The following is a 19,928-nucleotide window of genomic DNA, read 5'->3' on the forward strand; positions in this document are numbered from 1 at the left end:
TGGAGGGAGGGGGATTTAGCTGGAAATATAGCGGGCAGGACTGGATAGAATTGCTATTACATTGTGCGAGAATTTGGGAGTGTAAAACAAGGGGCGCGGGCGGGGTGAGTTAGCTGTAAATCAAGAGGGAAGGAAAGTATATAAATGCTATTTCTTTTTGCGGGACTTTGGGAATTGTAACACAATGGGGGATGGATGGGGGATTTAGCTGGAAATATAGAGGGAAGGAATTTATTGAAATACTATTTCTTTTTGCGAGAATTTGGGGTTGTAAAACAATGGTGGAGGGAGGGGGATTTAGCTGGAAATATAGAGGGAAGGAATTTATTGAAATGGTATTTCTTTTTGCGAGAATTTGGGATTGTAAAACAATGGTGGAGGGAGGGGGATTTAGCTGGAAATATAGAGGGAAGGAATGTAACGAAATGCTATTTCTTTTTGCGAGAATGTGGGAATGCAAAACACGGGGGGAGTGCGGTGGCCGGGCGCAGTAAAAATATAGGTAAGTAAGGAAAATAATATGTATTAAGTTATTACAGACGTGGGGCTTGGAAATACCGGGTTGCGGGAGTGGGGTGAAAGCTGGAAATATAGAGGTAATGACAGGAAATAACTGATATTTCGTATTGCGGGACTTTTTTATTGTAAGACAATATTGGAGGGACGGGGGATTTAGCTGGAAATATAGAGGGAAGGAATTTATTGAAATACTATTTCTTTTTGCGAGAATTTGGGGTTGTAAAACAATGGTGGAGGGAGGGGGATTTAGCTGGAAATATAGAGGGAAGGAATTTATTGAAATGGTATTTCTTTTTGCGAGAATTTGGGATTGTAAAACAATGGTGGAGGGAGGGGGGATTTAGCTGGAAATATAGAGGGAAGGAATTTATCGAAATGCTATTTCTTTTTGCGGGAATTTGGGATTGTAAAACAATGGTGGAGGGAGGGGGGATTTAGCTGGAAATATAGAGGTAAGGATGTCCATGGAAAATTCGTTTGAAAATAAAAAATGTACTTACATGGTAAATTGAAGTTGCTAAGGCTTCAAGTTCATCAAATTTATCCATTGTTGTTTACACAGTGTCAAAATACTTTCTGATAATTGAATCACATTGCACACCCGTTATATACGAAATCTCAAGGGTGAATTGTTATGTAACGGGGAAAATCATATGTAAGCAGGTCTCTGATTGGCTGAGAAGGAGGATGTATCCGACTCGCTGATTGGCTGAGAAGGAGACACGTGATCTAACTGTTTCCGGGAAAGTCTGAACATTTTGGCTCGAGAGCAACAACAAATACTATTTCTGGACACCATTACATTCGCGATCGATTAAGCAATCAAGTTCTCGGAAATCCACTTCCGCTTCGATTACGCAATCAATTTCTCGGTAATTCACTTCCCCCTCGAGTCCCAGATCAATAACATTGTTCCCGTTAGAATTCAATGCGCATGTGCAAACTTCGCCCCGGAGCTATTACACATAGAAACAACAAATAAATCGACCTTGGAAAAAGAGGTCATTGACCGATTACGCAATCTTTCTCCCTAGGGAGGCTATGCCCATATTTGGTGTACTGATCGGAGATACGTTCTTTTGATAACCGAATTTTGTACTGATCGGAGTCAATAAGGCCCTTCTACTGCTGTTTTCCATCGGCATCACATTTCTTCATAAAGTCTATAATATCTTGCAGGTGACTGAGAATTGCATTAGTGCCCCTTCTGACAGGGGGATCATTTTCATTCACAAAACTCCATAGCTTTGCTTTCTCTGACTTAACAGTTTCCAAATCTTTAAAAAAGTCCACTCCTTTCCGTAAAATAACGGCTTCATCAACACCACTTAAATTTTCAAAAACAAAGTTCAACAGCGGTGAATACAGAAGCTCGGAAACGCTAATCTCGTTATAAATTCACTTCAAAAATAATTTAAACCAACACACGCGAAGTACACGTGATGGTCAGGCGACGAGCGCTGAATAAAAGTAAATTAAGTTCATTAAAGATAAACTTGCCGCACAGGTTTGTTTATAAACCAGAAAAAAACTATTTTTTCGTCTAAATTAATATAATCCTTTGCAATAGATTTGAATCCAAAAAAGGTCTTTTCACCATTAACTCTGAATCAATACTATATGTATATATATATATATATATATATATATATATATATATATATATATATATATATATATATATATATATATATATATATATATATATATATATATATATATATATATATATATATATATATATATATATATATATATATATATCGCATTTTCATGTAACCTTTAGCATAGCTGTTTGTGTCTCACAATACTTCTTCCAAGTCTGTTGGGCTGCGACTCATATAATAATTTAAAAAGATGTCAAAGGTGTCCCTTAACACATGCATTGGGGTCTAAATATGAAATTGGCCTTATGATCGTGCTTAAGTCGCCTTCATAGGTGTGTGACGCACCTATCCCTAAATTGATTTTGTGATAGGCCAGCTGTTTTGAAGCTAAAAACATAACGACTATTTCTGGTTCGATCATCGCTTACGTTGAATAAAGTTAAAGCAAAACATGAGTTCCAGTTTCGTATATGTTTATGGAACACTTTAGAGAGCAAGTGATGTCCTATAACAGGCCAAACAAATTCATTTGGAAATTGCTGATGCAAGAATGCAATTCGACCAAGCAGGTAGCAGTCCCCAAGCAACTCATCTTTGTTGGCTACTTTTAGTGCGAGATAATTGAGGACTCCATAGTAAATACATACAGGGTTGAAGGGCCCCAATGACTTTTAAATAAAACTTGCGTAGTTTACGGCATATTTATAGGTTTTTACTGGGTTTTACGCCACATCTAGTTAGCATCGAAGATTGTGATGGGGCTGTTCTTCTAATGTAATATTTTTTTCTTCTACACTTTCATTTTTGACTTGTTCTGATTCTCGCTGTCCTTTAACAGCACAGTTCTTTATTCTTCACTGTCATTTTTGATACTTTTTGATACTCGCTTTAGCGTGTCTGCTAACCATACAATTCTTTGTTCTACCCTTTGATTTTTGACACGTTCTGTTGCTTGTATTTTTCGCTGTTGATTATCTTCTAACGGCAAATTTCTTTGTTCTCGCGATCGTGTATCTTCTAACCAAACAATTAACTGTTCTTCATTTTCATTTTGATTCATTCTGATCCTCATTGTCATATGTCTTGTAACCGCATACTTTGTTTGTTCTTCACTTTCGTTTTTGTGTCGTTGTGATTCTCGCTGCCATTTATCTTTTAACTGCGTATTTCTATGCTCTTCAGTTTCGTTTTTGACTTGTTCTAATTGTCGGTTTCGTTAATATTTCGTAATATTAACGAAATAATATTTCGCTAATATTAATATAACTACATATTTCTTTGATCGTTATTTTTGTTTATCGTTGCTTCGGACATCTTTCAGTGTCTTTTGCCTTAGCTGCTTGGATTGGTCTTGTCGTTTTTGACTGTGAAAATTTTACACTGGGGGATTTGACAGAATTCCTATACGCAGGGTGGGATCAACTAAGTGCGGGGCCCGATGGGACTTTTTTAAGGGGCCCCCTCTATATACTATATATGAAAGGTTTCCTCCTTCTCAATACCATGCTCTTTACACTAATGCTTTTAGCACTTTCAAAAAAGCTTGCTATTCTAACTAAACGAATAAATGAAACAATGAAACCCAAAACAAACAGAAATTATACAAGCAATCATAGCAAAAAAAAAAACATACAACAGGCACTAATATAAATAAGCAAATAAATCTGAAAACGAGTAAAGCTTAAATTGAATATGCAACTAAAGCTTAAAACGAACAAAAATATTTTGCTATTGAAGCATAAATGACACCCAAAACAAACAGAAATTAAATAAACATTCATAGCAAAAAAACATACAATATGTACAATAAATAAATCTTAATACGAGTGAAACTTAAATTGAAAATGCAAATCAAGCTTGAAACGAACAAAAATCACTACAAACCAGAGATTGGGTTTTGCCTCCTCTCACTGTAGAATTTTAAAACATACTGCGTTATTTGCGCATGTTTGATATATAATGCGATTAATTGTTGAAGGATCATCAGTTCAATATTTTATTTCAATGTAATTTTATTTCCATTTTCAATGCTGTAATAACTGGAAAAATACAATATTTGTAATATAATTTGTTTCAGTAAATCACCAATGACGCAGTAGGCTTTAGACTTTTACAGTTAAGCGGCGTTCACAACAGTGTCTAGCTAGAATCTCATGTCTAGGCAACGACCATTCACATGTAAAATTCGGTACTTAGCTAAAACTACAAATTTAGTTTCAAATCTTGCCAATCAACAGAGCTTATGCGGGCAAAACTTTCAAATATTATAATCCCTATTTTTACTGTCACAAGCTAATGGATGAGATAAGCAAAACAATTGCTTTAGTGTGCTTCATTATTAAAAAAAGCAATTAACGAGAAAACAAAAATTAAATTTCAGTTTACAAATGTAAACAAAAATGATGAAAACAGTGGATCTTGACACATTCTGATTGGCTGTAATCGAAAATCCTAGACATTGAGTTCTAGAGTCTAGAACTCAATTAAACTGAATAAAATTAAACTGAATATTTGATATGTAATGATATTAATTGCTGAAAGTTCATCAGTTCAAAATTTAATTTACTGCAATTGTTTGTTTGCTTTCAATGTTGCAATAGGTACAAAAGAAAATATTTGTAATATAATTCATTTAAGTAAAACGCCAATGACGCAGTAGGTTTTCTAACTGTTTATAAACAATTGTTTTTTAGAACAAAACACAGATTTTTGGAAAGTTGTTTTTTAATTAAAAAAACAAAAACTGTTTAATCAAAAACTGTTCGTTTTTGATTGCCAAAGTTTCAAGTTTTTGAGTTCAGAGATTTTGACACTTACATTTAGGCGGAAGAAATCAGAAAAAAAACAGCAAAACGCAGGCCATATTAAGAACATTTAATTGACCTGTTTGATCTCCACTTTGAAAACACATAATGTTTTCCCTGCTCTACGGCACCATAATGTCCCCTTTATATTAACTATTGGCTCGTTCCCTCCTACCGGTACTGTCTAATATATGTAGTGCAGAGTTTGGTTGGTGTAGTGGTCTCTACTGAAACGGTTAAATAGTGTTTTAATTTTTACCCTCAGGATAAATATAATAACAAGTTTTATTCTTAAATCACAGTTAAAAAAAGAGACAATATTAAAGCTTAAAACAAACAGGAACTATTCTGTATATGAGGGATGGAGCCTTTTTTCAACCTCCCACTTTTTCGCTAAAGTTTTACTTTTCGTTCCAGTTCTTTAAGAAAGACTAAATAAACACAAGGGTCGTTGAATTGGTATAGAAACCATTTTAAGCACTATAAAACGTAAAGGGCAGGGGTTCCATAGGGGGCCAGTCCCCCTCCTACATACAGAGTAAAATCGATTTATTTTAGGTTTTAGTTTCGCTCCTTACTTTCATTTGAAGAAACCATGCTTTTTAAAGAATAATTTCTGATAATTTTTCTAATAATTTCCTTGTCCATCTAAGAGATGAGGGAACTGCCTTTTTCCACAAACCCCCAGTCAGTTGCCGTTAATTTGTGTATATTTATTACCAAATGTTACCAAATTAATTGGTAACATAAAATTTTGCCTGAGGATTAACTAATTTCCCTGGTCCTTTATTTCTTTTATATATGACTTATCAAAATGTAAAGTGAATGGAAAATTTGTTTTTCACATTTCAATAATAAATTAAAAAAATTTAATAATTTAAAAAAAAGTAAACATTCGTATTAAACCTAAAGCAAAAATAGCAAAAATATTAAAAAAAAACTTTTCTCTTTTATGCTGTAATAACCTCATTCCAAAACCAGAATTTGGAAATGAGATTATTACAGCATAAAGAATCTACAGCATAAAGAATCTATTAAAGCAAGATTCTAAGTCTGAAGATTTTACTTCAGCCCTTTCAGAACATATTTTCAATTTTCCAGACCATTTTATTTCGTTCGAAAATGTCTCTTTGATTTCTAGGGATCGGGGTTCAAGGCAAAATTTTCGTGAAACTCATGAAATAAAGAAAATCTTTTCAAGAATATTGCTTTGAATCGCGATGCAGGTGAATTTGGGCTGAACTCTATGTACGATAATTTATTGAAATCTGACAGAGTAAAGTTCAATTCACCCAATGTAGTTGACCTCTGTCCAAGTGTTATATCATTGAACGCTAATGAACCGAATCCAAGAAGGTCAAAGAGGCTAGCTTCCGCCTTTGCATTGAGAAGAATTAGAGAATTAAACAATATGTAGTTTTTTTTATTTGATTTTGTATATAAACTATTGTTTTAAATTGTTTTAGTTTAGTTATACTACTGATAACGGTCATTGCATATGTGACCGAAATATCTGGTATTTTTGTGAATTTCTATCAAACAGTGTCTATTAAAAGGATTTTATTCCTATTTGAACTTTGATTTACCGCTATGGAGCTTTAGATAGATTGGTGTGTGAAATTTTATTTGAATAAATGGATTAGAAATCTACATAATCTTTGGGCTTCTATATAGTTGAAGCAACGGACACTTCTTTTATCTTAAAACCTTGATGTTACATCTCCTTCAACAGGCCCTGCTTGCAAGTTTCAGCTTAACTTCCTTAGATGTTCCTGAAATATGGCAGATAAAAGCTTTTGACAATGATTAATACGCAGTGTTTTTTCATCTGCTTCAACATCCCCCTCGATATGTGCTGAGAGTCTTAAGTTAAAGCCGTTCCTGAGATATTTAAATAGCGTTCTTTCGACCATCGGGATGCACATACTGTATTTTGATTCAGCTCAATATCCTAATATACACGCCCTGAAAGTTTCAACTTAATGCCATTAGACATTCCCCTTTCAACATTGTCGTAAGGCTTATCATTGTCTCTAAAGGTCCTTGAATTGGAATATAAAGCATCTTTAGCAAAAATTAAAGTTTAAAGTTTAGTTAAATATCTGGAAGTTTAACGGAAGCAGCCCCCCTTATATACAGAACCAATTCATGTTTTGTTTTTGTTTCAATGCTGCTCTTTATTTTTATTTTAGAAAGCTTGTTTTTTCATTTAATGGATTGATGGTTACAGCTATTTTGCTTACTTCAAATATATGTCGTCGTGAAAGACTGAAATCTGGTAAATGTCGACATTCATCGGTGAAATTCCGAAATAAGGATATTTAACAAATATTTGGGACACACATCAAGCGACTATGTGTTTGTTAACGAGTCAGCTTTGTCAGTCTTATGTAAGGTTTGATGGTGACAAGCTAGGTTATAATTCTCAGAAATAGGTTAGAAATTAGGTTGGAATATCAGAAATATGATCTCAGAAATGCTCAACGTTTACCAATTGTAGATGGTGAATGTCAACAAACACATAGTCGCTTGGTGTGTGTCTGAAATATTTTTTCAGATTTTGCTCTTTCAACGTAACATATATACTTCAAAGGAGCGATCAACTTGCCTTTTCAGCCAGGTGGTCACCGAGTACAGCCGTACCAGCAATCCGTAGAAAGCTGACAAACCCCAGACTAGTAAAAGTAAGCTGATAAAAGAACCAATGCCACTGAGTTGTGCCATGAAATGTGGTGAGCATAATCATTGCAAGAAAAAGTAGAAGCACAACGTGCACTGCCGTTGCCAATAATGATAAAAGAATATCTGGGTCAAATATTCGATCGAAAATTTTTATCATTTCTAGGAGACTTGAGTGGATTCTTCTATATTCTTCTAGGGCCTTAAGAGTCCTGTCTACCTCTGTAAGGCTTCTCATTTTCCGGTTTAGAAGCTCAAATTTGTGGGTCAGCAAAATTCCAGTCATAAAGAATAATTTCATTCGTAATTCGGTTATAAGGAACCACACTGTTTTAAAAATACACCAGACAAACAGCACCAATGTGTTGGAAGTAATATTTCGCAGAATGAGAAAATCTAGCAAGCCTGAAAAAAGGACAAAAATTGTTCCAAAGATAAGGATCAAAAGGTTGGTTTTTTTCTTTCTGGAATAGTAAGTGTTCTCGTCAAAGTCCTTGAAGAAAGTTGAATCCATATCGATGATGCGATTGAAAAACTCACAAAGAACTGAGGAGCGAAAAAGCGAAGAAATAATAGTTATGAGGGAGTCAAAGGAACTGGCGAAAAGCAGTCCCATGATGCAGAATGTGAACAGAAAATTATTGTAAGAAACAAACTTGATGAATAAGAATGTAGTGGCGCAAGTAATCCATACAATATAAACAGTAGCAATCCCTATTATCAGCCAAAACTTAGTTTTGCACACTAAAGCATCGACTTTGCAACCCTTTTCTCGTCTATGAGATACTGCTAGGATACCGAATACACAAGAATATGACACCAACGATGAGACAACAGAGTAAGCACAGGTATGTCCAGACATTATTGCAGAAAGCTGGAAAACTCTTGGAATTAATATTCGCTGATCTGATTAGGGAATAGATAGTTGCTAAGGAACCTTTACTTTAGTTGCGGCCTTTTAGTCTAGTACGAAAAAGTTAAGCAAAAAAAAATATGATAGTAAATAATGATTGTATAGGTAGTTATCATTATCATTTTCACTTGCTTGTAAATTCATCTTTCACTTTCTTAAAAAAAGCACGCAAAAACTTCTTAAAATTTTGGAATTACCTGAGATTAATATAAAAATAAGCGAAAAAGAAGTTTTTCAATAAAATAAAGATCCAAATTAGACTTAAGACCAACAGAAATAAAGCCGTATTATAATTCAAACTAAAAACGACCAAAAACTACTATTAAAGAATAGATGAAACCCATAACGAACAGAACTTAAAATAAATGGTAATATCAAACAAAAGATAAGACACTAATTTAGATTACTTTTAAAAAGTTTTGCCACAAAAGAAATTTCTAAAACAAAAGCAAAAAGCTACATTGATGATGAGCTGAAATAAAGTCAAATAATTTTTAAAAGGTAAAACTGCCAAAAATCAGCATCAACTAAGCAAATGAAACCCAAAACAAACAAAAATTACATAAATTATTGATTCAAACTCAAAACGAATAGAAAGTTTGACTCAGGCTTTGAACTGGAAGGACACAAACAATATTTAACTTTGGGCTTAATTGGATTTCACCACAAGTTCAGTAAGTGATTGTGAAATAATTCAAATTGGATTTTGGATTGAAGAAACTAATTGGTGAAAAATATATGCATTAAAAAGAGTTTCGCATAACTTACTGTTCAATTCAGTTTTGTTCAGCTTGACAGATTACTAAGGACAGTTTGTCTGACTTGTGAGTCTACGGTACAACCAAAAGGTACTAACTTTTTTGGGTTTTTAAAGCTATTTTACTAACCTTTACCGGCTAGTTAAGCAGATGGCTAAATTTACTGTTCATAAGCTGGCATTGGCTAGGTTTCGAGGTCACCCTAAATTGCCTGTACCTATTGTTGAAGTGATAGATCCGACAGGAAATGGAAAAATTAGAACTAGAAATTACAAGTATATAGTTTTCCGCTATGGTACACATGATACCCAGTTCGGTATTGAGTCTCAAATTTTAGATTTTGAATGCAATAAAGCTGAGGCTATGAAAAACTCTAGAAACGGTGTGAAAGGAGCGTTTGAAGAACTTGCGACGGAACAAAAAATTCAGTCTGTCATGGAAAACCTTGCTCGGAAAATTGATCAGGGATTAGATGAAAAATTGACAACTGCTGGAGGTAAACAATCCTTTTCTAAGGACACAGTTAGCGCAATCAAAGCGCAAAGCTCGTCGATCAAATGATTTAAAGCATTTAAAAAACCAATGTTCATTTATTGAGGAACGGATGAAAGTTACTGAGCAAAAGCTTGATGAGTATGAGCAAGAAACGAGATTAAATAGTCTTATGTTCAATTGGTTTAAACAACCTTCCAATAGGGACTTGAAGTCGGTAGTTCTTGAAATTGTGAAAAATAAAATGGAGCTTGAAATATCTAATCATGATGAGATCGAAGTGAAAAGATTCAATCTAAGCAACTCTAAAGTTTTCAAAGAAAAGTCAAAATTAGCTCGCACTGGTGAGTAGAAATGACCCTAAAGGTCCCACGGGGACTCCTAATATGGGCATAGAGTCCCTAGGGAGAAAGATTGCGTAATCGGTCAATGACCTCTTTTTCCAAGGTCGATTTATTTGATGTTTCTAGGTGTAATAACTCCGGGACGAAGGTTGCACATGCGCATTGAATTCTAACGGGAACAATGTTACTGATCTAGGACTGGAGGGGGAAGTGAATTTCCGAGAACTTGATTGCGTAATCGAAGAGGAATTGGATTTCCGAGAACTTGATTGCGTAATTGAGGGGGAAGTGAATTTCCGAGAACTTGATTGCGTCAGTCGAAGAGGAAGTGGATTTCCGAGAAATTGATTGCGTAATCGAAGGGGAAGTGGATTTCCGAGAAATTGATTGCGTAATCGATTGGGAATTTTATTGATCCGGTAACGGGAAACAGTTAGATCACGTGTTTCCTTCTCAGCCAATCAGCGAGTCGGATACATATCCTTTCTCAGCCAATCAGAGGGCTGGTTACATATTTGCGGTGGAGGGAATATGAGGAAAAGATTTTTGCTATAGTTTTATTAGTCTGTGAATAGAATTCAAAGGAGTGAGAAGAACAGTTTGACTTTACTCATTTGGATATATATTTGGGTGTTGATGATGACAAGTGGAATGTTTACCCTCTTAGAAGTTGATAGTGGAGTTGATGGTAATAATACAAGAGCACCAAACATTGCGGTGGAAATCACGAAAGGATCACGGCTTTGTCTGGAATGGGATGCAGTATATGCAAGATAAGTGATATCCTTGAGCAAATTTAAAATGGAGGATCAATTATGTTTCGCCGCAAAAGTTGATATAGCACATGTGAATAGACTCCAATGTGCTTTAAGTGCATTGGTGAAACATATCGAAGACAATTAACTCTATCGCTAATTGTACATGCTTAGTAGTATTGTTGTTATAATTATTCAATAAAATTGTTTCGAAATCGAAAATGTTTTCTTTCTTTTCTGGTCAGGTTAGGCTAGCGAATCAGGTTCAGTGTAGAGTCAGCAGTCAGAGTGAAAGGATTGAAAAATGTATAGATTAGAGAAAGAGAGAATTAGATCAAATCTAGTGTTTATGGAAAAACATTTGATTTTGGATGATGATTTTCTCAAGTTATCTCTTAAATGCCGGATATTCTTTTGTCAGGGAACACTTGACAATATAATGAGGAGTAATTCTCCCCCATTGGACTATTGTATGAAACTTTTAAAATGTGATTCAAATGCTTATAGTCAATTTATTGATATATTAATTGGAACAAAGCAGAATCATATCGTGGATATACTTTTGAAAACATTGCCAATGGATTCAATGTAGATGGCTCCCCCGTCATTCGAAAGAGGTAACGTCACAGAGTTACTCCTCTTCCCCTTTCGTACACTTTGAATTTATCGAGCGAAGACGATCAGTTTCGTTTTAGCTGTGAGAGAGGCAAGTGACATTGGAAACCAAAAAAAAAATGTTCTATTTATGCCCATTGTGCTTGTACACTCTTGGCAGTTGGACTCTATGTGAGAATTGTACAATTATTGATGACTATAGTGAAAAGTGCAAATTATGTAATCCATGTAAATTACATAGAGGCTATGCAGTACAAATTAAAGGATGTAATTCATGTCTTGAGGAGGTGTGTGACTCTCACCCTAGAGGGCACCTGTGCTCCAATTGTCACTATGATAAATGTGATCAGTGGGAGAATACATACCCCGGTATAATTGGAAAGAATCCCAAACGTGATTTTAGTTTATTTCTACGAGATTGGTATCGTTGTGGATTTAAATTATTCTGGGAAGAGGAATCTGGTCTACGATTCAACTGTTGGGCTAACAAGACAATTTGGTTTCTACGTCATCGTTGTGACGACACTGCATATTATGACTATAAACCAAGTGATTTTTATTTGGCAGTTACCGAATGTGATTCACCATTTGAAAACACTGTATGTGATATTGCTTCAAAAAGAAAGATTCAAACACGTGAATTTCATAATATGAATGCAAATAGTATCATTGACTATACAAAGAGATATGACAAGAGTGAAGTTACATTGAACTGTAGAAAATGTGACCCTGACTTTGCAGTCAACCAAGATCAATATACAGTGTATCCAAATGATTTACCGGCATTAGTGATTCACGACAGTTGCCTATACATCGAAGAAGAAATCTAAAGTGTAGATTTAAAGACATTGTTGTATATACATGCATTTTATTAATAAACAAATTCACAAACATTTTTTAAGCACTTTACTCTTAGGGCACTGAAATCAATACTATATAGGTCTGAGAGGATATTTTCCACTAGAAAGTCGTTCAGACGAGGAGTGTCACTATAAATGTGGAGAAACTGCTTGTAAGTATAGCCGCGACATCGGAACACAAAATATAGTAGTGCATGGAAGCCGCAGCTTTTAGTCGTTAGATCCTGCACCCTCTTCCGATTTTGAATAATAGTTTTCCCACTGCTCTCAATATAGTTGCTGATGTGAGGTGTGTAGAATGTATAGGGTAGACCAAGAGGATCAAAAAATTCAATCGTCTTCATTGTTTAAAAGATGCACAGCCAATGACCCGTCAGTACAGTCGACGGACTGCTATTAATAATAATTAACGTATTGTTGACACTTTGAATTTTTCCAAGAAAGTCCAAGAGAAGACAATAGGATTTGTACTGGGACATGTAGGGATCCATATTAAATAGATTGATTATTTGACTGGTGTTCATGGCGCCAAGTCTAGTTGAACACTGCCTTCGGGAGTGATTTCCCAATAGGTTTCATATTGATTTAGTGAGATTAGTGCAATACTCTCAACCAATGGGTCGGCAAATGTACACTCTAAACGCACACTCCCCGTACGTACTATACTCATATCCTGTGTACCAGACAAGTCCAGTACAATGATACCATGTGTTTTAGCAAACATATCTTCGGTTATACCATTTTCAAATAGTTGCGAATCATGATCTAGGGTTTGCATGGTCAACTCGTACAATGTTCGATAGGATTTATCAAAAAATAGATTGTAGAGTGGGATGCTATTTACTGTGCACACAAGAGATGAAAGTCCAAACATCTCGAAATTATGTGGGCATTCAGTCCATGATCCTATTGCACTGGCGCTTTTTACAAATGCCAAAGTGAGTTTTGACGGAATTTAACCATTGATAAAGGATGAATCAATGACGACGCGTGAACCCATTGAACTAAGCCCCTTATTGACTATTGTATAAAAAAATGATAGTTAAGTAGTATGCGAGTAGAATCTTAATTCCTCCCAGGTCAAATCACCGGAAATAGTAATCTGTTGATTCGGTACATGAAACACTGCAGAAGTTAGTGAGAGAGTTACATCAGGATTGGCAGCAAGTTTTTTTCTCAATAGGAAATTGGAGGGTGCAAGCGTTAATTTTATATCCACTTTAACATTGGGTGGCAGCCACTGGGGTATATTAAATATTTCATGATATATTTTTCCGACTAGATGTAATTCACTATTTGTAGCATTTTTAAGTGTATCTGTACTATCAGTATTAGTAATATATTCATATACATTGGAGGTACCTCTCAATTCCTTGTATGACTTGGGCGTCATCAACATGAATTGCATATAGCTTGTATAATTTGAGAGATTGTTGCTTGTGCTCACCAGCGTGCCATTGATGTAGACACTAATCTAACGAAATAAATTATGTAATATACAATTTTCATAGGCTATTCCATCGGCTAAAATTGGCAATGTGTTATTGGATTTCGTGACTTTCATTTGCACATCTATAAATGTCGAAGACATGTCCATATATTAGTCTTCATTGGAATACATTTGATAGTTGATATTATTGGAGAGTGGTTATTGTGGATAAAATTGTCCATAGTATCCATGCTTGACACTCATATCAACATTTTCAGCATTGAATAGATTCAATGAGGCGGTCATTGAAGGTTGAGAATCCTTATGCGGTAGGTAGGACATCTTAGGAGAAGAAATCGAGTTTCGATCTAACAATTTTCTTCCTGGGGCTTCTTCTTCTGTTTACAGCAAGTGTCGGAATTTTCCTTCTTTTCTTTGACAAGAGGGATGATGTCTTTCGTTTCCGACCTGAGTGGAGACTGATGAGTGATGCATTGTTTCTTGACCTTTTTAAGCCTTTACCATTTTGTTTTAATCTCTCGCCAAGGGTTCGCACACTGGACCTAAGATTTTCCGAAGCACTTTTTTTAAAATCCTTGCCAGAGCCCCAACCGTATAGTGTAGAGGATGCAAAATCCGTCTCAGCCGGTACAAGATATTTTCTAGCCAGAGGTAGTGAAGAGCGAAAGAGCTTAGCAAACCAACTGCCAAGACCATAGCCAGACATTGACGAGCGACCTATGTAATAGTCCATTCCATTTCCCTATTGTCTTGGGCCAAGAGTATTAACATAGCAGTCAATATCAGGACAAATGAATACCACTTTTCTATTAGACATCTTGCTTTTGAACGATGGGACGAAAATGGCATGTAATCACAGCGAAACCTTTTGAAATTGCTATGGAATCACCTAATTCGGTTCTTAGTGTTAACTGACAGAGTTCCAAATAGGAAGTGTTTACAGGAATATATTGAAGATGCTTTATATTGTGATGATGAATATGTTCTTGATTGGTTTTTCGTTCAAGAACTCGTAGGAGGGGAACATTTGAATTACCAACCCGTGATGTTTCCACAAATGAAGCGTAGAAAAATATACAAGTGTCTGTGGAGAAGGCAGGCGGGTAGTCAGCGAAAATGAAATTAGTGTTTCCGGCACTTTTGCCATTGATTATATTGAGCTTAAAGCCAAGTACATCCTTTAGGTTATCATTGAGAATAACCTTTTCACTGGCAATAGGTGAACTAATGTAGATCTTGCCCTCCTCCTTTGAATAGTTGAAATGAAAAGCTCCTTTTTTACGAGTGTAAAAGGAAATTCTTTTATTAATAGAACGACATAAATCGTTCATACAGGTGAGTTCCTCGTAGGGTAATTCAATATATGGATAATCCATCCAATTGATTTTTTGAATTTATTCTTGATCACTTGAGGATGGTGGTGGCGGCCAATCATAGGGTCTAATTTTTATTTCATATTTACGATCCTTTCTCAGGATGTCATAAGTATTTTTGAGAATACAGTCGACAAGGGCCACTTCATACTTTCCATTGTCGTCGAATTTGATGGTGGGGGAGAGTTTCGTCCAAAAATCACTTGTTCTATTCAAGTCATTGTAGAGAGGATCAGAAACATTGGACATGAAAGTCACATAGAAATCATTGGGCATTGTCAATGTCTTCAGCACTGACCCAAGAATCAAAATCTGAGTTGTATCCTAGACAGCGAACAAGCAGCTATCTCTTGCCCCTTCGTGTACGACTCTTTAATATCTTTTCAATTTGATATTTTTCACCGGTGTTTCTAACTTTTTGCAGTTCCCATTCATAAAAGCCACCAAGAATCTCATCATCATCTTTGGTGTCTCACAGTCGATATCTCGTGGGCTCGATTTCCAGGATTTTGGACACTTTGAAAATTTCGATACTCCATAAATAATTCCCCTTTTCAAAAATATTGCTGGTTCTATTAATTATAACAGTATCACCAATAATGAATTTCTTCTTCACATTTTTATTCCCTTTTTCACCGCTGGAGTATTGCTTTTGAAAAGCATCAAATGTATTTTCATTGTAGTGTACATCCCGAGGGTTTGAGTTGGACAGAGATCGATGAGGTCGATGGTTTTATATCTGCATGATTTTATCTAAATCATGAATAAAAGCCGGTGTATTTTTCAGTGTACAATATCTTGAAATTAATTGACGAATCGTTCTTATTAATCGTTCAGCCAATGCAGCCTTTATCGGGCTGTGACTATGATAAAGTGTTGTATTATATTTCAAAAGAACTATTTGCACATGGGGATTAACAAATTCACTGCCACGATCCGATTGAATTTTTCTATACGAATCCTGTTCAAGAATAATTTCAATGGTCCAATCAACTTCAATACCTCTCTTTGATCTTAGTGGAATGGCATAGGCATAGTGACTAAAAACACTGATTGCCACTAGAATATATTTGTAGGGTTCATTGTGACGGTGTTGAATTGTGTCTAAAGTTAAAACAACCGTTTGCATTATATGTAGAGGGAAAAAGGTTTTAGTTTGTTGATATTGTTTGTTGCGAAGCCTGTGATTCTGATGCAGTGTGTAACTCGGTTCATTCTCTAGATACTCTTTTTTCTTTTTTCAATGTGGTGGTGCCGGTGACAGCTTTAGAAAGCGTTTTGGGAGAACTTAAAATTCCCGCTTCACCAATATTTTCATAGACACCTTTCAGAACTTCATCCATTTTGAACGCAAGTATGTAGTGTAATGACCACTCCCCTTTTGCACACTGGAGGGTGAATCAATTCGTCTTCTCTTTTGACTAGCAGCCACAGGTGTTGTAAAATCAGTGGTGCTGCTAGTATTTTCAAATATTGAATCTTCTTCTTCTTTATCAAATGATGTTGGTGTGGGTGGGGCACTATATTCTCCTAGTTTCTTTAGAATTTGCTTATTGCCAATAAGACTTTTGGGGAAGTTTTATACATTTAGAGAGGTGTATAGATTATTGTCAAAGGATAAAAGTCCTTTACGATTCATCACCATATCACAAATTAAATCAACTAGATTATAACTTTTTCCCTGAATTATAATTCGTTTCCCTGTGCTATCGACTTGAACTTGATGTTCATCAGCAGTTTCCAACATGAGATAAGTTAAGAGACTTTTACTCTTTTCTCGATAGGAGAGTGGCAATAGGTTTCCAATTTTCGAAACACTTGACTTAAAGTCACTCTCCAGTGATTGCAGTATTGTTGAATCTTGAGGAGATGTTTCATGTTAGTAATAGTCAGTGGCGGCGGCGGCGACGGTTGGTCTCTCGTGATATGGTGTACGTTTGTCCACACGTCGCAATGCATCTTGAAGTAAAAGCTGTTTTTTGTCATCGGCAATGTTCTCATCATTAATGAATTTGCTTATATTGTCTTCAAAATGTTCGACGGGCGAGAGGACAAGTTCAAATGGTGTCAATTTATAGGGTTTTGCCATTCTCTAGAGAAAACTGTTTACAAACCCTGCAATTATTGGCCGTAAAAGTGTGAAAAAGCTACCGCCCGCTTGAAGGAGACGTTTTCTTTATAAAATTTTTACCTTGTTTTTAAAATCCAAGGTGCGTACAGTGGAACGATGTTGGTTTGTCTGTTTTCTAACACCTTCTGGGAGTTGAACATTGCCCTCAGTTAAATTTAAACAAAGTTCAGATATTAGATTAATGAAATCATTGTCAACACCATGTTTGAGTATGGCCTTCCTAAGCAAGGGTTTTGAAGTGCTTAAAACGGAAAATAAATGCCGTTGTTCGTGTAGTTTCTTCAGTGTCATAATGGCAACTAATAGCCTTTTCTACTGTTCACCGGAAGATATACTGTAATTTTATTGTTGAAAATGTCGGTGACTACACGTAGATCCTCGGGCGTACTCTGATTAAGATCAAGCAAAATGTAACCATAGGGCTTGCTAGTTGCCTGAGTGTACGCTGACAACGGAAATTTAGGGGCGCCAGGGTATATCCGTTTATTGATAGTTATGAGTGAGCTAGAATCACGAATAATTCGCCAGATAATATAGATGGAGCAATTCAAAGCAAGGGTTCGCAAGCATTTGCTCTGATGAAACGGATTGTGTAGAACTTGGGTTATAGAAATGTGTTCATGATGGGAGTGAACGGTGAACAGTTGTAGCATTTTTTGTCAGAACTGTTCAATGGATTCAGCCAAATCATCAATAATCAGCCACGAGTTCGGTTCAATAATATTGAAAACATCAAGTCCCCGTATGAATGGTATTGATATGGTTGTGGCAATAGCCTTTATTTGATCATAGGACTCTTGCCAAATACTATGGAAATAGTAGATTTTTTTCGGTTTTTCCAAAAACATTTTATCGCAATTTTGAATTATTTTAGTTAAAAGTGTTGTTTTCCCTGACATTGAGGGACCACACAGAAACGACCTGAAGGGTGTTTTAAATTGATAAATGTTGCTGCTGCTGCTGACAACAGTTGAACTACAAGTAACTGTAGATCATATGTGTCCAATGAATAAGTTGTAGCAATAATTTTCCCATAGATCTATCTAGTACTGGTTAACAACAAAAAAAACAATATTTCATGTCAGCATTTATTTCGGGCAATATGAAAACAAATATTTGTTCAACGTGAACTGCAATGATATGAATAACACCTGTTCAACAAGAAAAACAACAATATTTCATGTCAGGATTTATTTCGGCACTGCATGAAAACTCTATTTGTTCAAGGTGAACTGCAACGATATGAATAACACTTTATGTTCAACAAGAACAGTTGACAATATTTCATGGCAGTATTTATTTCAACACTGCATGAAAACTCTATTTGTTCAACATGAACTGCAATGACAAAAATGACACTTATTGTCTTTAAAAACACTTTTTGTCCATGAAGAGCAACACTTATTGTCAACTTAAAAACACTTTGTCCATCAACAACAACAACACTTTATTTACATTAGTAGCAAACACACACTTTTCTGTACAAAACATGAGCACTTGAAAAAAACAACACTGGAAAAAAAGCACTTGGAACATGAACTAGCACAGTTGAACATTATAGTGAATTTAAAAGGTGGGGTCCCCCCCAGGGCCGCGGGGCCGAAGGCCGACCGGCCACGGGCGGCCCCCTCCCCCACCCCCCTGGGTGGCCGCGGGAAGGGCCCCCCCCACCCCCCGGGAACCGCGGGGCGAAAATGGATTGTACACAATAGTTGTCCGATCACTGCTGCTGCTGCGACATGTTAGGTTGGGTTAGTTGGGGTCAGAGGTGGTTAGTTGAGGTTGGGTTAATTTATGAACGGGTTGGGTAGTTAGTTACTTTATGAACGGGTTGATGGTGGTGGTTAGTGGTTGGGTTAGTTCAAGTTAGGTTAATTTATCCAGACCAAGTTGATTGCGATAGTCTATGCATTCAACTCGGTCTGAAATACGGTAGTGGCCATGAGACAGGACACTCACACCATTCTTGAGCACATAGACCTTGTCGGATATACACGACATTGCATTCTTTTCCACTCTCACAGAATAATTTCTATACTGTAGAGAGCGAATTGCAAGCACTTGTGCTCTCGGCACTAGGCTACTTTCTACACAGTCTCTGTACACACTCATGTTGAAATTGCTCTTTACAAAATGTGTAGGCACCCCTTTACACGCCTTCTTTTCATCCCCACTATGAGTTTCAACGCAATAAACTTTGGGGCCCGGGAACACCCCCCGGTATATCAAATCACTCCCCGGCTCTGATTTTAACATTAATAGAAGGTTTGGAGTATCAACTCTCACCCGCTCAGGGAAAAGTGATGGAGTCCAGTTGGTGAAATCCATCCACGAGATCATCTGTTCCCCATTTTCTAAATCACCCAATAAATCATCAGCACTATTTATCTTTAGCAGATCAGAATCTGAATCCCCAGAGTAAACTTGAACCTCCCCCTCCCGTGGCCATTGCACCTTGCAAACATTGTCAAAGAACGGACAACATGAGCTTTTTTGAAATTTCCAGTACTGAACTGCCGCCTGCAATATTCTTGTTCAGTACTACATTTCGCTTTCGCCTGTGTAGAAGAAACATGCCAGCCTCTATGCTCGTAAATGATGTAAAATTGGGGTCGGCAATAATTCGTG

The 19,928-nt window shown here is 36.2% G+C and overlaps 1 protein-coding gene across 1 annotated transcript in view; it reads right to left on the reverse strand.

Annotated features, from left to right (window-relative positions):
- The window catches only part of LOC148950830 (putative gustatory receptor 28b), a 51,637-nt gene extending 43,961 nt beyond the window's left edge, over nt 1-7,676 (reverse strand). The window contains exon 1 of the mRNA XM_089090031.1: nt 7,539-7,676. Coding sequence (XP_088946157.1) covers nt 7,539-7,676 — 138 coding nt within the window. The remainder of the gene's footprint in view (nt 1-7,538) is intronic.
- Between the last annotated feature and the right edge of the window lie 12,252 nt (nt 7,677-19,928).

This window comes from Artemia sp. Qi Xiang Cuo, chromosome 6 (assembly GCF_049724085.1).
Source record: "Artemia sp. Qi Xiang Cuo chromosome 6, ASM4972408v1, whole genome shotgun sequence".
In the NCBI taxonomy this organism is placed as follows: domain Eukaryota; kingdom Metazoa; phylum Arthropoda; class Branchiopoda; order Anostraca; family Artemiidae; genus Artemia; species Artemia sp. Qi Xiang Cuo.